Raw genomic sequence first — 20,324 nt, 5'->3', positions numbered from 1 at the left:
TCCAAGAACTTATTGGATAATCTGTGCCTCACGGTGTTATTTTCCCATCATATATCTGGATAGTTGAAGTCCCCCATCACCACCAAATCTTGGGCTTTGAATGATTTTGTTAGTTTAAAAAAAAGCCTCATCCACCTCTTCCACCTGGGTAGGTAGCCTATAGTAGACTCCTAGCATAACATCACCCTTGTTTTTCACCCCTTTTAGCCTAACCCAGAGACCCTCAACACTTCCGTCTCCTATGTCCATCTCCACCTCCGTCCAACTGTGTACATTTTTAATATATAAGGCAACACACCTCCTCCCTTTTTTCCCTGTCTATCCTTCCTGAGCAAGCTGTACCCTTCCATACCACCATTCCAATCATGTGTATTATCCCACCAAGTTTCTTTGATGCCAACAATGTCATAGGTAGATTAATTTATTAGCACTTCCAGTTCTTTCTGCTTATTACCCATACTTCTCACATTTGTATATAGGCATCTAAGATACTGATTTGATCTTGCTTCCCAGTTTTGCCCTGACCCTCCTTTCTCTCTGCCATTATAGCCCACGCTCCCTCCCATTTTTGGCCCATCTCCCAGGTCTCCTTATTCTCCTCTTACCTGTGGGCTTTGCTTACCTGTCCCCGTCAAAACTAGTTTAAAGCCCTCCTCACTAGGTTAGCCAGTCTGTGTCCAAATAGGGTCTTCCCCCTGCTTGAAAGGTGAACATCTCTGCCTAGCAGTCCTTCCTGGAATAGCATCCCATGGTCGAGGAAGCCAAAGCCCTCCTGGCAACACCATCTTCGCAGCCAGGCATTCACCTCCAGGATACATCTGTATCTGCCCGGGCTCCTACCTTCAACAGGATCGAAGAGAATACCACCTGCACTCCAAACTCCTTCACCCATACTCCCAGAGCCCTGTAATCACTCTTCATCTGCTCAGTGTCACACCTCACAGTATCATTTGTGCCCACTTAATTAATCCCATTTAATTAGTTAACCAGTTAAACATTAAAAGTTTAACCACTTAATTGATTAAAGGGGCTGGATGGGGGAGCAGGGTTTCAGCCCTCTGTGCTGGAGAAGCTTCTCCCCCTCCTTCCCACCACAGCTAGGCTGGAGCAGCCCCCGTATCATAGGCAGGGGCTGCTCCAACCCAACTGCTTCTGACCCGGCACTGGGCTGCCAGCTCCCAGCCCATGTGAGCTGAGAGTAAGCAGCCTCATGTGGGACTAAAAGCGGCATCAAAGAGAGGGATGCCGGCTCCCAGCCCATGCAGGCTCGCAGGCTGGGAGTTGGCAGCCTCATGCAGGGAGGAAGGGAGCTGGCAGCCTTCCCCTCCCCGGCTGCCACTTCCGCCAGACTCTCCCCCTCAAGAAATTGCCCATTCCCAGCCCACGCAGGCTGGGAGCCAGCAGCCCCACAGAACTGGAGCAGCCCTCCGCCTGCAGCAGGCTATGGGCAGGTGACTGCTCCCAGGTAATGGTTAACTGTTACTCAGTAAGCATCACCTGTTAAGGGTGATGCTTACCAGGTAACTGGTTACCCATTCACATTGCTAGTACTTTTTAGATTGCATTAGCAGAGTTCACCTCAGGCATAATACTTTACTGTGCACTGCAATTCACACCCCTGTAATTCACACTGCAGATCCCTGTAGACAAGACCTTAAAGTATCAAAATAATTTCATATCAGCAGGAGGCAACCTGCATAATAGTTAGAACCCTGAACTGGCAGTCAGAAGAAACGTTCCTTCTAATTTTTTCCCAGCCAGGTGCGGAATACATTTTGTTTTGTGCACTGAGGCATGTGCAGATGTGCACCACCAGTAAAAACATATGCTGCTGGCTGTGAGCACTCCACTAATAAGCTAAGTGGCATTTGAATCTCTCCTGAGTGGCTGCTCATGCGCTCAGGTTACAGGGAACACTGAGCTCTGAGTTTTATTTCTGACTGACAGTATTGTATGATCTTGGCCTCTTGGGGGCCTCAATATTTCAATACCCACTTTTTCCAACTGCATTGCAAACCTCTGATGAAAGGGGTTGCATAAATACAATATCCTGAGATTGTACACAGGGGAATTATCCATTCAATGAAAGACTGAGCAGAAGCTGGTTAGTGATGTAGGAGATGGATAATCAGATACAAGTGCAAACAATGACAGCAAAAAGGGATAAAGAACTTTACTGTGTCTGCAAACTATACCATGCAGAGGTAACTCTCTGACTGCTGGCTTAAATGCATGGCCATTAAAACCAAAATGGCAGGCATTTTATTTTTTATTAAAGCCTTTCGAAAGTCATGAACTATAATTCTCACTGATATCAAACAGCACCTTCCACCACCCGAAGATCTCTAAGAAGGAGACACCCCTAGGAGTCTAGTGTAGCATGAATCTTTTACAGGTGCAAAAATGGAGGCACGAAGTCGTTTCCCTAAAGTCTTCAGCTGGAAAGAGAAAGCCGCAGTCCAGGAGTCAATAGAAACGGTCCCAGGCACCATTCTCCTCTCCCCTACCTCGGTAGTTACATGCAGAATAAACAGTCGGCAGAAGTCAGCTGACACCACCTGGATTTCCCCTTAAAGTCTACATCACCTTGCAGGCTGCCTGGGCAGCTGGTGCCTGGCCGCTGACTAATTTAGGGGCTCCGAGTCAGCCTCCAAGCTACTGCCGGCCGGCGCTGCTTGCAGGCAAAGGACGGGACTCAGGAGGCTACTGACCATCATCTGCCACTAACCCTCCCCTTGCACCAGCCAGCAAACCTTGTCCATGATGACCTGCGCTTCTCCCCACCGGGCACAGCCGGGACGCGCGGTGCAGCAGCCGCAAGCACCGCGGGGCGGGGGGCCGAGAACTTACCGGCTGCGCAGCTAGAGAACCGTGCGGCGCCAGCCCGCTTTGTTTACCGCGGTATCCCGGGAACAGCCGGGACGCTTCCATGCTGCCAGCCGGCCCGCCGCGCTGCTGGGCACGCTGGGACTTGCAGTCTCTTGGTCCCGCTCCTCAGCGCCAAGTCCTCTTCCAAGGGCCATCTCTGAGCGGTCGCGGTGCAGCAACACCCCCCTGGCCCGTCGTGAGCGCTGGTGTTGTGTCTGGGAGGAGAGACTGCGGCGGGTCACGGACAGCGTCCTTGCAAGGAGGCGCCAGTGAATGTAGCTGCCTGGTAGCACCGCTTCCCTCCCTGTGGCCCTTTTCAATATTTTAAGGTGCCTCCAGTAGGGATGGTATCCTGAGCTTTTTTGGGGGCGGGAGGTCATGATGCCCTCTACATGTTTTGTTAATTTCTAAGGTGCTGCTAGACCGATTTGTTGTTTTTTAAGTTTCTCCATTTACAGACTGGCTACCCCTTACATTCCAGTAGGGATGTTAATTGGTTAAACCTAGGTTTAATGGGTTAACCCTGGAGCAAACCCTACCCCCAGCCAGGGTAAGGGGGCTGCTCTGGCCCCACTGTATCCTTGGGCCCCACCATGGCTGCAGGGGTGGGGAACTGCTCCAGCTTGGCCTGCTGCAAAGGGTACAGATGGCCAGGCTGGTAACAGGTTACCTTGTAGGCATGCCAACCTGCTTACTGGGTAACAGTTAACTTCTTACATTCCTAGTCTCCGGAGACCAAATTGCAGAATGTTCCCTGCCGCCCCAAACAGCTGATCTTGGTCCAGATTTGCCTCTTCCTTCTACAAAGTCAGCCTTACACTAGAAATGTTTGCTGGCACTGCTCTAGGGTCAATGCAGTTCTACCAGCCACAATGTGCTATGGCTGGTGCAGGTTATTTCTCTCTGGGAAGTGGTATACAGCAAAACACTCTTCTTGCCAGTTGATCAGCTGAATCTATTCTAGGCTGATTAAACAGTGTAGCTGTAGCAGCAAAACTGAGTGTAGGCTAGGCCTAAAGAAGGTGCACACCAAGATGGTAAAAGCATCTGGCTTAAGATTTATGGGTAGCTATTTGAATGGTGAAGGATCATTACATATGCACCCAGCTCCTATGTATATCAATGTGCCCTATTCATTCCTAGAGGAAAGATTTAACCCCGGGAAAGACTTTTGGAGAGTATTACTGTGATTTTTATCATTATGTGTAAGACTAGGGAGAGTGCAAGTAAAGAAGCTATGTGGAAAAAAAACTAGCCTGAAATAATTTGTTTTCTATACCTAACTCTCCCTTCTGTCCTTCGAGATGCTGCAGCAGGGCCATTACAGCTACAAATCTCTTGTGCTCTTTAGTGTACCTGCCCAAATGTTGGCAGATGAAAAGAAAATCTTGAATCTTTCTGAATATTCAGTTCAGAGCTTTGCACATTTCTCTGCAGTGACCTTTTTTGACAACTGATGTATGTTGTGTTTCCAGTTGCTATTACAGGCTGCCAAATGTATCCGTGTGGCTTGGCAGTAGTGCTGCATATTTCTTAGGATGAGCGAAGCAGATTTGGGAACAATCTCAGATACCTCCCATCACAGGATGGCAGAGATCAAGAGCATTGTAGAAATAGGGTCTTGAACAAGAGAAAGTGGGAAATATGGAAATTAGGGATGTAAAATCCCATTTAATCAGTTAACTGGTTAAATGTTATATTTAACTGGTTAACCACTTAAACAGCACGGGGGGCTTCCCAGGCCAGGCCTGCTGCTGGCAAGGGGCTGCTCTAGCTGAGCTGGAGTGGCCCCACCCATTGAGGGCTGCTCCATCCTACTGGTCAGCCATACACATCCTTAGTGGAAATTATGTCACTGATTCATTTGCTGGATGGTTTATAATGTAGCATTGCCATCAGCTAGGCTCATGACCCTTTTGGCCAATTAAAAAGCCACATCAAAAGAGAAGGGCAAGCAGGAGCAGAGCCAGTTGGTCTGTCTATGCCCGATTGGGGAAGAGACAATTCATCAGGAGAAACCGAATCTAGCTAACGAGCAGTCCTGTAGTATCATGAGCTTTCATGGGCAAAACCCAGACTGATAGAGCTAATATTATCACAATCCCAATAGGAGATCTGCAAACTAATCTAATTAAAATTACTACTTGGACTTTACATCGCTCTTCAGACTAAGAAGATCAAATAGCTATAGAAATAACGAAGGACTCAAGCCTCATAATGCTCCTGTGAACTAGGGAAATATTATCACTACTCTTTTACAGATGGGAACACTGATAGAAGGAGCTTAAAGGTCTTGCCCAAGGCTATGCAGAAAATCAATTACAGAGCTAGGAATATAACTCCATTTTCTTGAATTAATTTTGCATAATTATCCTTCTCTTTAAAGCTTTAAGACAATGGCTCTAACCTTTCCAGATTATTGTACCCTTTCATGAGTCTGATTTGTTTTGTGTATCCCAAGTTTCATCTAACTTAAAAAATACTCGCTTACAAAATCAGGTATAAAAATAAAGTGTTTTTCAATACTATTACTGAAAAATTGCTTACTTTCTCATTTTTACCATGTACTATATATTTGAGAGTTTGGGTCCCGTCTCTGTCCATCTGTTTGTTCAAGAATTCCTCCTAAAAAGTAAAAACTAGAACCACCAAATTGGGTATGCAGCTTCCTCTTATCCTAGCTTACAGCAAGGTAAGGGTTTGGTTGTGCCAGGACCATGGGATGAGCCTGGAATATGATTGTTTCTCATAAAATGCAAAAGGAGAGGGACTGCTAGCAGATACAGTTATACCGTAGAATGACAGGGCAGGGGACAGCACACTGGTAAGAGAGTGGCAGGCTGAGGGTGGAGCTATGGATGTTGCCTTTTATTAAGGGTGCCCAACACTTTCTATTGTAAAACCCTGTTTTCAGTTGCAACTTTCTCAAACATTAACCATATAGGCTGAAATTTTCCACATCAGGTGTCAGTCTTAGGCTTCATAGGGTTGGAAGAGACCTCAGGAAGTCGAGTCCAGCCACCTGCCCAAAGAAGTCCCAACCCCAACTAAATCATCCCAGCCAAGGCTTGTTAAGCAGGGACTTAAAAACCTCTAGGGATGGAGATTCCACCAGCTCCCCAGGTAACGCATTCCAGTGCTTCACCACCCTCATAGTGAAATGGCTATTAGGAAAAACTCACCTAGACCTCCCACACTGCAACCTGAGATAACCTTGTTCTATTATCTATCACCACTCGGAACAGCCTCTCTCCATCCTCTTTAGAACCCCCCCCTTCAGGTAATTAAAGGCTGCTATCAAATCCCCCCTCACACTTCTCTTCTGTAGACTATGTAAGACCAAATCCCTCAGTCTCTCTTCAAAAGTAATGTGCTCCAGCCCCCTAATCATCTTTGTTATCCTCCGCTGGACTCCAATGCATCCACATCCTTTCTATAATGGGGGGCTCAGAACTGGATGCAGTATTCCAAATATGGCCTCCCTAGTGCCAAATAAAGGAGTAAATCACTTCCCTAGATCTGCTGGCAATACTCCTACTAATGCACCCTAATATACAATTAGCCTTCTTGGCTACAAGGGCACACAGTTAACTCATATCCAGCTTCTCCTCCACTGTAATCCTCGGGTCCTTTTCTGCCAAACTGCTGCTTAATTAGTCAGTCCCCAGCCTGGAGCAGTGTTTGGGATTCTTCTGTTCCCAAGTGTGGGACTCTGCACTTGTCCTTGCTAACCCTCATCAGATTTCTTTTGGCCTCCAATCCTCCAATTTGTTTAGGTCATTCTGGACCCTATTCCTACCCTCTAGTATATCTACATCGCCCCCTAGTTTAGCGTCATCTGCAAACTTGCTGAGGTTGAAATCCATCCCTTCACGCAGTCAATAATAAAGATGTTGAACAAAACTGGCCCCAGAACCAACCCTTGGGGCACTCTGCTTCATACTGACCTCCAGACGGAAACAGGAGGAGATTAGGACAGTCTGGGCAAGGAGACTCAGACTGGGAAGAAAATCCTGAGTAGTGACTAGTAGGGTTGGGTAGGTGACAAGAGTGAAACTGGGACAAGAATATTTGAGTACAGAATAGACAACTTGGAATGGGAACACCTTAGAGGGGGATAGGGCACTCATGTATGTGCTCATTAGACCACACTGCCACAATGGAACCCAAGATTCCTGAATCTTACTATTCCTCCATGTCAACAGATAACTGAACTGCCATCAAGCAGTGTCCATTTCTCCCGAGTTCTGGTGCACATAGAGGATAACAATTTACTACTGCTAGCAATTACTCTGTTAGCTCAAGTGCCAGAGACCTGTGCTGAAGGTTCCAGTCCTGGTGATGATCCTTATGGTTGTCAATATAATGCCACATGATAGAATTTCTGGTTTTCAATTTGTTCTTTTAAAAAAACCAAGAAATTTCCCTCTCTCACACACAAATTACGGTACAAGAACATTAGTACGGTAAAGTTGCGCACTCAAAAGTCAGTAAACACTAGAGTTAAGGATGCCCATGCAACTTTAATTCAGCCCCCTTGTGCCTACGCATGCTGATTTAGTTTAATTACATGATCACATCCTAATTTTTCAATGACATCCCTGCCTCATTCCAGGCACAGACTGAAGGGGGCTCACTGAGCAGCTATTCAGTATGTCCATAACTGGAAAGCAAGTCGTACGTGAATACTACAACAAAAATATCACTGACTCACCATCCAGTCGTGTCCCTTTTCTGTCTCTCCCTTTGCCCTTTTCCATGCCAGGTGCACCCTCTGGTCCCCATACCCCTCATGCTACTTTCCTCCACCCTCTCCTGGGTCTGATTGAATGTCAGCACTGGTTTCCCTGGGACAATTGGTCTCTTATGTGCTTTGCTGTTTGCATTAGAAACAAAGAGTCCAAAAATTGAAGTTTACTGGAGCTAATACTTATTCCCTTGCTATACAATATACCAGCCAAGTACCCTGTTATGTTAAAAAGCAGGATCATACTGAAAGACAGAATAAAACAGCATCGTTGGGTATATTAAGATTAGTATTGCTGTGGATTTTCCACTTTTGATTTGTGCAAAATTGAATACGCTAATTCTATTTTTCAGCATAAAGAGGCTCAGAATTTACATCTCCTTTTGCTGGTGCTGCTACTTTTCATTGACTAGAGTACCCAAACCAGGCAGTAGTTGAATAGCCTTATTGCTGGCTATATTAGATAAATTATGCCCTGACCCTACTGTCATGCACAAATACCATCATAGTTATACAGTGTTAGACCCCCCATAATGCTGCCTCTGCCCTGGCCAGTTTATTAATAGAGGCTATGGAAGTGAACTTGTTAATATTGATAGTTAAAAGCAACCCTACCTTCTGAGTCTCAAATACAGATGTTCGAGGGAAATCAGAATGTGACTACTGCCAAGTAGTTTATAGGAATTAAATCTGAATTTCAAAAGCCAGAAAAACCAGCTACATGTTCTTTCTGACAACCTCATGTTCTTCTCTGTGGCTTCATCAAATGAAATTCTTGCACGGTAATGGTTATGAGCTATTTTTATGTAGCTACACATTTGCTTTGTGCTTCCAGCAAGGAACTTTTATTTGCATAATGCTTGTGTGAAAATGAAGCACACACCTTGCTCATGAATATTACCTGTACATATTTTCCACCACTTGGCTTTTGAGTTAGTACATTGTAGAAAGCAAAAACAAGGTGTCAATTTCATGAGGACACTCTATACAATTTAGCAGAATATAACCAGGGCTATCAACTTTTTAAAATCACAATTAATTGCAAGATTTAAAAAGTAGTTACAGTTTATTGCAGTTTTGATTGCACTGTTAATCAACAATAGAATACCAATTTAAGTTTAGTACTAATATTTTGGATGTCTTTCTACATTTCCATTATATTGATTTCAGTAACAACACGGCGGGGGTGGTGTGTAGGCTGTCCCGGGGAGAGAGGACTACTCCCAGCCATTCTCACATCACCAGTTTGGGGCCAGGTGAGAGGCACCCCACAATGGCCACCGCAGCTCTGGCAGGCACGGTCAGGGCAGGAGTGCCTGTCCCCCAGCTGGAATAGGTATAGGCTAGACTAAGTGAGGGTCCCAGGAGAGGATCACAGATGGGGCACCTGTCCCCCAGCAGTGACAGCTCTGGAGCAGGTCAGGGTTGGACACCATGGATAGGGGAGAGATGCCTCTGGTCCTAGCAGAGAGCATCCGCAGTCGAGGCGGTGGAAAAGCACCCTTTCCTCCGGTCCCAGAACAGAGCTGCCATGTCCCTCTTCCCGCCAGCCCAGCATGGAGTTGCCACATCCAGGGCGGAGGGAAGCACCCTGGCCTCTGGCCCCAGCATAGCGCAGCTGTGGCTGGTAGGCGGGAAGGTGCCCCCTCCCCACCGGCCCAACAAGAGCTGCCATGGCAGCTGCACGATGGGGTTGGCAGTCAAAGCCAGCATGCTCTGTGCATTTGCACTGAGTCCCTGCAGGGGGTTTGTTAAGCAGCTTCAGAGACCACCTGGCCCAACAGGAGTTTGGGCCACCAGAACTGTTTCTTTGTAGTAGAAATATATAGCAAAATGGGTTTCTCCCCTACACACTTTTATTAAAACAAAATATCAAAACATTCCTTCTTCTGTGCCCTGGGAGTGATAGACATAGCCAAAGCGTTACCACCATTCATAGGCTATGTCTAGCCTGCAGTGTTAAATCGGAAAAAGATTTGTGATACGCAAATTGCATCTTTTTCTGATTTACTTTCAAAAGAGGCTTTTCCAAAATTTGGAACATCTACACGGCACCAAATTTTGGAAAAAAGTGCACTTTCAACACATCCCTTATGTCTTGTACAACGAGGTTTACAGGGATGGTGAAAAAGTGTGTTTTTTTTTTTTAATTTTTTTCAGGAAAGCAGACACATTCCTTGGACGTGGCATTCCAAGGTATCCCGGAAAAGCAATGCAGTCTAGACGTAGCCATAGTCTGTGCACCATGTGTTGAGGATTAGCTTTGCTGTTATTCTGTCCAAGGAATTTATATAGTGGAGAATGGAACTAGAATTGCTAGCATCATTTAGCACATTTCTAGATAGGCTATGGTCAGGGCCTGTAGGAAAATATTAATTTGCTAAATGAAAAATATGAAATGTCCTTGAACAGTATTTGAAAGTTTCTTGGCATCCTAGAAAATAGAAATTTGGCCAAGATTTTTCAAGTGTCCGTTGATTTTAGATTCCACATTTTTGAGGTGCTCAACTGGAGACAATTTAAAGTAGGCTGATCTTAAGAAAGTGCTCAGGAAGAAAAAGGAACTAATGCTAACCTTTCCCACCTAGTATAGCCGGATTCAACTCTCACCCATTGTCCAGGGAACAATAATAATCTCCAGATAAGATTGGGAGCTGCTGTTATGTAATCCTACTAAAGCTATGCGAGAGAGAGTAGGATAGAGAGGAGGACAGAGGTCTATAGTTAGGGCCCTACCAAATCCACATCCATGAAAAAATGTGTCATGGATCCAGAAATCTGGTCTCCCCTTGTGACATTTGGTCTTTTGTTCACTTCTACCCTATACTATACAGATTTCACTAGGGAGCTCTGAAATTCAGGGTCCTGACCCAAAAGGGAGTTGGAGGTAGGACACGGTTATTTTAAGGGCTGGAGGGGTCACAGTATTACTACCCTTACTTCTGTGCTACACCTTGTTGGCCAAGTCCCTATTTCTGAAGGCAGTACCCCAGCAGCAGCCACACAGGCATAAGGTTGGCAATACAAGAGACTTTCACAATTTACCGATTCGCTATTCGTGGTTCTGCGTATTCACAGGTCTCCTGGCCTGGGAAGAGCGGGCGGCGGCTGCTGGGAGCCTTGGTGAGCTCCCTGTGTCTCCTGGCAGCTGCAGCAAGTTCCAGAGCCATGGGGACTGAGAGCTGCAACTCCCACTATTTGTGAATTTCACCATTTGCAGTGGATGTCAGAACACATTTACCATGAATGGCAAGAATTTCCTCTACCATTCTCTCACCTTGCATGGCTCCTGGTAGTGGCTCTGCCTGGAGACCTGAGCTCCCAGTCAGCAGTCACCACTCTCCAGCTCTGAAGACAGCACTACCACTAGTGCAGAAGTAAAAATAGCAAGATCACTAGTCCCCCCCCTTATAATCTTGTGCATGCCCCCCCAATTCTTTTTTGGGGTAGAATCCATATCTTTACAACACCATGAAATTTCAGAAATAGCTGAAATTATGACATTTATGATTTTTTAAAATCCTATGATAGTGAGGTCGACCAAAATAGACAGTGAATTTGGTAGGGGCCCTCTCCCTAGAGTAGGGAATAGCTGTCCATCAGGGGTGCAAAAATCCTGCAACCTATTTCTAAGTTATGGCAAACTCCAGGGTAAAGACAGCTCTGCCAACAGGAAAGTGCTACAGTCAGCATAGCTAGAGAGATAAGGTGGGTGAGAATCTCTTTTATTAGACCAGCTTCAGGTGGCAAAAGACACAAGCTTTCGAGCTTATACAATGTGCTCTCGGACTCAAAAACTTACATCCCTCACCACCAGAAACTGGTTCAATAAAAGATACAACCTCATCCACCTGATCTCTCTAATATCATGGGACCAACATGTCTATAAAAATACTGCATACCACACAGCTTATGTTACTGGGGATACTGTTGTTACACCAACAGAAAAAACTTATTCAGTCAGCATCTATACTTGGGAGCTCTGCTGGAATAGCTATACCCAATAAAGCATTCACAGTGCTCACCGGGACTAAGTATAAGGGGTAAACTACATTTGATATTAGAAATCCATCTCTACAGAGATTTTCCTTTGTTTATAATTTCCAGAAATGGGGAAAACCCCTTCAGTGATTTTGAGCTTTGTTTCATAGCCAATATTGGCTATCACCCATCCAACTTTTATCACCATTTTCAATTACATTAAAACTGCCACAACTACAGTTCATCTGTGATCATCTTGGTTGCACAAAAACTTAGGATGGACTCAAAGACAAGAGCCACCTGATGCATTTGGGAAAGTCATTTTAGTCTTCCTTCACAAAAAGCTAAAGAAGTTTTGTTTTTATAAGCAGTAAAACTCACCCACTTAATAGTGAAGCAGGTACAAAATTGGTTTTACCCTGTGGGAAATACAATACAGGGTAACAGGGAAGTCTGAAGACAGGAGCTTTGAATTAAGCTTGCTTTAAAAAGGTGTGCATGCACTTCTTTGATTTGGTGCTTTTTATATAATGCTAGGTGTAGCATCTGCACAGAAAAAACAGATTCTCTGAGTGCTTGTTTGTACGTGCCAGAGGAGAAAGCAGCAGGGAATAGAATAGGGAGGACACAACTAAGTGCAATCATTAAATTGTATATTTCTTTCAAAGGTTTCTGCTCTCAGGCAGTCTCATGCAATGCACTTAACCTTTAAGGCATCTATATTTTAAATAAATAGGAGGATCATAAAAGCTGCAGGCCTGCATATGAAGTCGTGTGTGCAAATGTTGAAACAGACAATGGGGACTGTAATGCATTCTGGAGCATGAAGGTTGCAGGGAACTGACTCCACTCCTAACCTGGGAGGAATAGCCTGCCAGTCCATTCCTCAAGTGTTCTTACACCTTCTCCCTAATCTAGTTGATCCTTGAGACCCTCTCATGCATTGAGACAGGTCCCCTGATCTCACCACCTAACTTATCAAAGTCATTTTATATCCTTTCTATTCTTCCCTCTCCCCTTCATTTATAAAGAACAACCTTGTATCAGCAATAATTCAGAAGCTATAGGAAATCACCACAGCACCATCACCACTCCCCAGGCGCAGACCATAGCATCTTTTTACTCTATGAAATACAGCGAGTTAGGTGCTGTGGGAGTCTTAATGTTCCATTAACCAACATGGGATTTTTCAACAGTGCCCTACTAGCCTGATCAACAAATATAAAGAACAGCTACATGCTAAACTAATTAAACACTTCAATTTACAGGCCTGACTTTAAGCAGACATTTTTGCCAAGACCAGTTGAAACAGAACTAAAATGTTTGACAAAGTTGGGTGACTCTGCCTGTGTTTCATAACACGAACTGCCCCATAGTTATAGCCTCTCATTCTTAACCTGCCAGATTTTGAGTGTGCAACCCCTCAAGTGTAGACGTACTCCAGAGCTTTCACTAATTATGAAGGATGACTGATTTTTACTTGCTGTAGGAAGCAGGGGTGAAATCTAGCCCTACACATTTGACTTGAGTGGTAGTTTTGCTGTTGGCATCAATATTTCATTACTAGGGTTCTCATTTATTGTGGTATTAACAGTGTAAGAAAGGCAACATTGGACTTTATTTTATCCAAGAAAAAAACCCTCTCAGTGCTGAGCCGTTCAAGTTTTGTTCCGTTTTCCCCATTAGTATCACATTTGAAAAGCAAAAATATATGCCTCCAGCCTTAACACATTTTCCCAACCTTGCACATATATAATAGCTACTATGCTCCTATAGCTTTCATACAATTTGGATGTGTCTAAACTAGACGCCCTATTAACTTTATTCTAGCTACAATACAGCTGCTTCAGTGCAAACCCCCATTCCTGAGGGTGGAGTGTTTTAACTACCATATTACTCTGACAGACTCCCCACCCCCCACACACAGCAATAATCTTTACATCATTGCTGGAGTACTAGTTTTTCCTATGTAAATATTGCAGATTGGGATAAGGCAAAGACAGGAAGAGGGTTATAGAAATGGCAGTTATTGTAGACACTCAGCAAAATTTGCTTCTTATGGCACTCAAATAAGAATGGGGAAACCAAGAACTATGATCTTTCCCACCCAGGCTGATCACTTGCTGGAAAACATCCTATTAGGGTCTCTTTAGGAGAATCTCACATATATATATATATATATATATATATATAATTTAAAAGATGTTGGACACCCACTACCACAGTTTCACACAACTGAACATTTGAGATGATCTAAAAAGCTTATCAATATTATCCATGAAAATTAAGACCAAATTTAGCTAAGCATAACTAAGACCTTTATGGCTATATAAACTGTTTATTGAAGTGTAAGTGGCTTTGAATAGTTAGGGGTGCTAAATAAAAAAATTGAACTATGCAAAGTTTAACTTATACCCCTGATTTTCCCCAGCATTCATTTTAACTCAAACTTGTAACTGTGCTGTATGTACAAGAACTCAACAGCAACTCTGCCATTCAGGCAGAGAAATTTATTCAACTGGCATTTTAGAATGCTAATATATGTTTGAAGGAAAATCTAATCCAATCCTTTAGCAAAAAGCATTACTACATTGCAGACTTTAGGATTCCATTAAGCCCTTAAAAAAAGAAAAAGGCTCTGAGAGCAATGAAGGAAAAGCATTACAAAGTCCAGCTTGTATCATTTGCAATATTAAAGCTCACAGAAGAGATACTGGGGATTGCTTATCTTGACCTTTGTTCAGTTTTAAGTTTGGCCCCAGTATGTCCTCAGGAGGCTCCTCCATTGGAGGTAGTGAACTGCAAGCAACACCTGCTCATCACCTCCCTCCCCCACACTCCCACCTTGCATCCAATATTGTGAACAGCAATTATTTCAGTGACATGGAGCAGTTATGATTACCACAGGGCGTATATACTCATTAGACAAAGCTCATAGAGCTATGGAAGACACTAATCCAATAGTCATGAACCAATAGCTATGGATCTACTGGTACATCTTGGAGCCTCTGACAGGTGAGCCTGACCAGTTTGGCTGGGAAGTGCAGGCAATTCAGTTGCCCCTCCACCTACTGCCCTGTTGCTCCTGCTCTCTGCCTTGGAACTGCTCCCCTGGGAGCCTGTTGCTTGCTGTGCAGGGTGTGAGGCAGAAGGGGGATACTCTCATCAGGGTGTCCCTCCTCTCCCACTCCTGTACCCCATCTCCCCACAGAGGGAAGGGAATGGAGGGAGATTGATTTGCATTGCCACTCACACAGTGTGAGATTTTCACAAACACACATTGTCCTTCACTCTCCTCTCCCAACTCAGCGGGGGGGGGGGGGGGGGGGGGGGGGGGGGGGGGTTACTTAGGAGCTTTGACTGGTCTGTGCATTTTATAATTTTCATTTCTCATATGCTTAAATTTAATTTTTGGGGGAAGTGAGTATTAAAATACCTAATCTTTGTGGCTGGAGTAATTATCTTTGTGGCAATTGCTGCTCCTGGAAGTGGCTGGCATATGCCTTCATCCCTTGAAAAGAGCAGGGGGTCTCTCCACGTGCTGTCCTTGCCTGCAGACACTACTACTACAGCTCCCATTGATCAATAATGGGGAACCATGGCCAGTAGAAGCTGTGGGTTCAGTGCTTGTAGATGAGGCAGCACTTGGCATGTACTGCAATGGCCCCATGGTGCCAAGCCGCTTTCAGGAGTGGTGCAGGGCCACAGTAAGCCTTCCTTAACCCCACTGCTCCACTACCTGGAAGCAGTCTCAGTTAAACCATGCCCAGCCAGAGCCTGTTTCCTGAACCCGTCCCAGCCCTAAACTGCCTCCTACACACAAACTTCTTCCCGAGTTTGCAGCCTGAAGCCCCTTCTGAACCCCAATCTTCCAGCCTGGGCTAATCCCAGAGCCCTTCCCCACATTCCCAACCCCTTGGTCCAAGACCAGCAAGGTGAGGCCTCTGAGAAGGAGTAGAGCAGGGACAAGGCCTCAAGGGGCAGAAAGAAAGTAGGGTAAAGGATTTGGGTTTGAGAGATCTTACATTGAACTTCAATGTAATTTTCCTCCAGATTTCAGTTGTGTTGACGTTCCCCCCCACCTCCCCCAGACTGAGTATTCATACCACTGGTTGTGAAACACTGGATTAGAGCAATTGTCACCAACCTCTTTAATCAGAGATTTTTTTCCCAGTTTAAATTCTACAGTACTTTTTACATCCAAAAACTTCATATCCTCCCCCCCCCCCCCCATTAAGTTGTCTAAACAAATGTATTGCAATGGTAGAAAAAATTGTCTGAAAACTGTAGTTTTTTTTAAAAGGAGTACTTCATAAAAAAGGTTGAGAAACACTGTTCTAATCCATAGGTGCTATTTGGAGACATGGGGATTTCAGCTAAACAGGGAACGCTGACAGAAAAACCCTGCATTGTTAGCATTAATTGCCAACATTTGTTACCCTTAAAAACTTTGTGAAACTGTTCCAAGTAAGTTTTGCCTAGCTACCTCCAAATAAATAGTTCAAGGATATACCTTGAAATATAAATTGCATCTCTTTTTGGAAATGTATCTAAAAAGGACTGGGTAAGGTCCATCTTAGGACATTATGACCTCTTCTCCAAACTACAACTCAATACTAAATGTAGTTAACAGAAGTCTAGATCTTTGACTTAAGAACTAAGAGGTCAGTTATACAGCATCTATTTGATCTGGCAGAAGTCAGCATTGAGGGGCAGCTTTATCCCCAAATTGCCTGACTTTAGTCTGAGCAGTCCCCCCCACCCCCAAATGTGTGGGAAAATAACTGAGGCTTTCACAGCAAATAAATCTTGCTAACTGGATAGCTTAAAACTAAATTTTAATGTTTTGAGATTGTAGGCTTATATATTGTCTCCAGGAGTCATTCTGTCCTATTCATGTTGTCTCCACACATACTTAAAAATTGATCTGATTAATAATTAGCAGTAGAGTTAAGTTGCAGTTTCCTGGTTAGAAGAGTACAATTTACAGTACTTAGTTCTCTGCTGTAAACTTAGGGGGAGGGGAGAGGGTACACGTGTGTTAATGCCGTAGCAAAGTAGTGCCTCCTGCATTCAAGTTTAATTTCCTACTAGGGGTTCAGAATTCTGTCACTTACTAGGCTGGATATTTAGTATGCAGGACTAAAAACGCCATTTAACATGCACTTTCACCCTTTCCATGCCTCTTGCATTAGCAGCCTTCGGGAAGTCAGCCTAAGTTTTTATCCTCTCCAGACAGCCTTTAAGAAGATTTCCCGAGTCATACAGCTCTCTACATCCCTCTGTTCCGCCCCTCCTCCCCCGGAGAGGTTAGCTACTATACTGAAATATCAGCTGTCCGTTTTAGAACGCGTTTAAACTGCAGGCCAAGAGATTAAAAAAACCCTAAGTAAATTCTAACTTATTTAGCCGATGAAGATCGCCAGAGTTTTTCCAGTACCCGAGCTTTTTAAAAAGCCGCCTTGGGTTTGAGAATCCCGACGCTAACCGTGACTGTTAAGCTTTACACCTCAATGTGAGGCCACTACACCCAGCATTTTAACCTCCCCAATCAAGTTTAACGATCTCCCGTGCAACTTAACAGCTTCACAGTTATTTAGGACAATAATGCAGAAAAACCAAACCTTGCATAAGCTTTGTCATAGGCTACTCCCCCATTCCCACCGAGATGAGATTGGGAGAAACTGGGAAGGACAGCCTCTGAAAGAGCAATAACCCATTTGCTGTTGCACGACTGCCATGCACATGCGCTTTAAAGACTGTTGTCTTTTGTTAGCAGCCTTTGCACTCTTATTAAGCGGTCTCTATAATATTCTGACCTTTCAGAAACCACGAACCTTTAACATTTAGCAGTTACGATTAAAAACAGAGAATTTTATGCTTTAAGTATTTTTATTTTATTACCAAAGTTTTCAGATGCCAGACCGGCAAATATATTTTTAAGTCATTTGGTAAACAACGTTCTCCATGCATAACTTGAAATGTCTGTCAACAATAACGATCAAGTGGGCGCTTCAGAGAAGACATGAACATATAGACAACATTCAGAATACTAGCATCAGCATCTGAGTTAACTTATCTCCTACTAACCTTATCAAGTTGGACTGCCTTCTCTTTGTAAGCACATAGAAGCAGATCTTTCAGCTTGCTATGCACAAACAGAATTAAACTGTTTTGACATTGACTTTAAGTTAGGAAAAAAAGTAAAACGGAGAATTGGAAAATAACGGTCCATAAACAGTGCAGAGTTCAGTCCAAATCTAGTCGACTTCTTCAATGGTTGGTCCCCCTGCGGCGCCCCCACCGCCTGGGGCGGCTCCTCCCTGGTACAGTTTTGTGACGATAGGGTTGCAGAGTTTCTCCAGCTCCTTCTGTTTGTGCTCGTACTCGTCTCTCTCGGCCATCTGGTTGCGGTCAAGCCAGCTGACCACCTCCTGGCATTTGTCAAGCACTTTCTGCTTGTCTTGGTCACTGATCTTGCCCTTCAGCTTCTCGTCCTCTACGGTCTGCTTCATATTGTAGGTGTAGGACTCAAGAGAATTCTTCGCTGCCACCCGGTCGCGATTAGCTTCATCCTCCGCCTTGTAAGTCTCTGCCTCCTGCACCATTCGGTCAATGTCGTCCTTGCTGAGACGGCCCTTGTCGTTGGTGATGGTGATCTTATTCTCTTTACCCGTGCTCTTGTCAGAGGCAGTGACATTCAGGATGCCGTTGGCGTCTATATCGAAGGTTACCTCGATCTGGGGGACGCCGCGGGGAGCTGGGGGTATGCCGGTCAAGTCGAACTTGCCCAGCAGATTGTTGTCCTTAGTCATAGCCCTCTCACCCTCATATACTTGCACCAGTACGCTGTTTTGGTTGTCGGAGTAGGTGGTGAAGATCTGGGTCTGCTTGGTAGGAATGGTGGTGTTGCGCTTGATGAGGGCAGTCATCACTCCGCCGGCTGTCTCGATACCCAAGGACAGAGGAGTGACATCGAGCAGCAACAAGTCCTGCACGTTCTCAGACTTGTCCCCCATGAGGATGGCAGCCTGCACTGCAGCGCCATAAGCTACAGCCTCGTCGGGGTTGATGCTCTTGTTGAGTTCTTTGCCGTTGAAGAAGTCTTGCAGGAGCTTCTGGATCTTGGGGATGCGGGTGGAGCCGCCCACCAGCACAATCTCCTGAATCTGGCCCTTGTCTAGTTTGGCATCGCGCAGGGCCTTCTCCACGGGCTCCAAGGTGCCGCGGAAGAGGTCGGCGTTGAGCTCCTCGAAGCGGGCACGAGTGATGGAAGTGTAGAAGTCGATGCCCTCGTACAGCGAGTCGATCTCGATGCTGGCCTGGGTGGAGGAACTCAGCGTGCGCTTAGCCCGCTCGCAGGCAGTGCGCAGCCGCCGCACAGCCCGCTTGTTGCTGCCGATGTCGCGCTTGTGCTTACGCTTGAACTCCTCCACGAAGTGGTTCACCATGCGGTTATCAAAGTCCTCCCCACCCAGGTGGGTGTCCCCGGCCGTGGACTTCACCTCGAAGATACCGTCCTCGATGGTAAGGATGGAGACATCAAAAGTGCCGCCGCCCAGGTCGAAGATGAGCACGTTCTTCTCGCCGGCCCCGCTGCCTTTTTTATCCAGCCCATAAGCGATAGCGGCCGCCGTGGGCTCGTTGATGATCCGCAGCACGTTGAGGCCGGTGATGGTGCCAGCGTCCTTGGTGGCCTGGCGCTGGGAGTCGTTGAAGTAGGCGGGCACGGTGACGACCGCGTTCTGCACCTTGCGGCCCAGGTAGGCCTCGGCGATCTCCTTCATCTTGGTGAGCACCATGGAGCTGATCTCCTCCGGGAAGAAGGTCTTGTTCTCGCCCTTGTACTCCACCTGCACCTTGGGCTTGCCGCCCTCGCTCACCACGCGGAAAGGCCAGTGCTTCATGTCGGACTGCACCGTGGGGTCGTCGTACTTGCGGCCGATGAGGCGCTTGGCGTCGAAGATGGTGTTGGTGGGGTTCATGGCGACCTGGTTCTTGGCGGCATCGCCGATGAGGCGCTCGGTGTCGGTGAAGGCCACATAGCTCGGCGTGGTGCGGTTGCCCTGGTCGTTGGCGATGATCTCCACCTTGCCGTGCTGAAAGACACCCACGCAGGAATACGTGGTGCCCAAATCAATGCCGATCGCAGGCGCTTTGCCGGACATAATGGCGGTTCGTTCGGCTACCCCCTCCTTCAAGGCGCTCGTCTCAACAGCTACGGCGCGATCTGCCGTTACTCCCCAGCTCGCTATCTTTTATAGTCGCCGCTCGTCTTGTTCTGGAACCTGCCAGAACGCCACCTCCCAATCAGCTCGCTCGCTTCCGATCTTTGACCAATCACCTCTGCGAATCTTGGCAAAAAATCCGCCCGCCGCCTCTTGGCCAATCATCATCGGGGTTGCCGTCTTGCCCAATCCCGTCACAGAGTCTTCTACTCTAGACCAATAGCTTTACTGCACCTCTGACATGAGTCTTTTTCGTTCAATAAGGTGTTTGTAACAGTCACGCCATCTGACCAATCACTTCGCTTGCTCCTCCTTTGCGCCCGCCCTGTTCCTTGGCTCTACCAGAAACTTCCAGGGGACGCTGGTCTGAGGTTGTGGATTGATGTCACCGTTATCCAATAGGATTCGAGCAATGGGTTGGGCGGTAGAACGAACCAGTAACTGCTCGAGAGATTGCCTGGGGGGGTTCTTATGCAAATAACTGTGTTTCCCTAACCGCC

At 45.8% G+C, this 20,324-nt stretch overlaps 2 protein-coding genes across 7 annotated transcripts in view; both read right to left on the bottom strand.

The window, feature by feature from the left end:
- The window catches only part of PPP1R36 (protein phosphatase 1 regulatory subunit 36), a 30,759-nt gene extending 22,172 nt beyond the window's left edge, over positions 1 to 8,587 (bottom strand). The window contains exons 1-2 of one of the 6 annotated variants that reach the window (XM_075926408.1): positions 8,231 to 8,587; positions 2,851 to 3,096 (exon numbers count right to left, since the gene is read on the bottom strand). In XM_075926408.1, coding sequence (XP_075782523.1) covers positions 2,851 to 2,931 — 81 coding nt within the window. In that variant the 5' untranslated portion in view covers positions 2,932 to 3,096; positions 8,231 to 8,587. The other 5 variants (XM_075926411.1, XM_075926412.1, XM_075926407.1 and 2 more) reach the window with 5 other exon arrangements.
- Positions 8,588 to 17,474: 8,887 nt separating this feature from the next.
- HSPA2 (heat shock protein family A (Hsp70) member 2) lies at positions 17,475 to 19,831 on the bottom strand. The gene is given in 1 exon segment (NM_001287561.1): positions 17,475 to 19,831. A coding segment is annotated over 1 exon segment (1,908 nt). The 5' UTR covers positions 19,765 to 19,831; the 3' UTR covers positions 17,475 to 17,856.
- Between the last annotated feature and the right edge of the window lie 493 nt (positions 19,832 to 20,324).

This window comes from Pelodiscus sinensis, chromosome 4, assembly GCF_049634645.1.
Source record: "Pelodiscus sinensis isolate JC-2024 chromosome 4, ASM4963464v1, whole genome shotgun sequence".
Classification (NCBI taxonomy): domain Eukaryota; kingdom Metazoa; phylum Chordata; order Testudines; family Trionychidae; genus Pelodiscus; species Pelodiscus sinensis.
The sequence above is the reverse complement of the archived record's forward strand: the minus strand, read 5'-3'. Positions and strand labels throughout refer to the sequence as shown.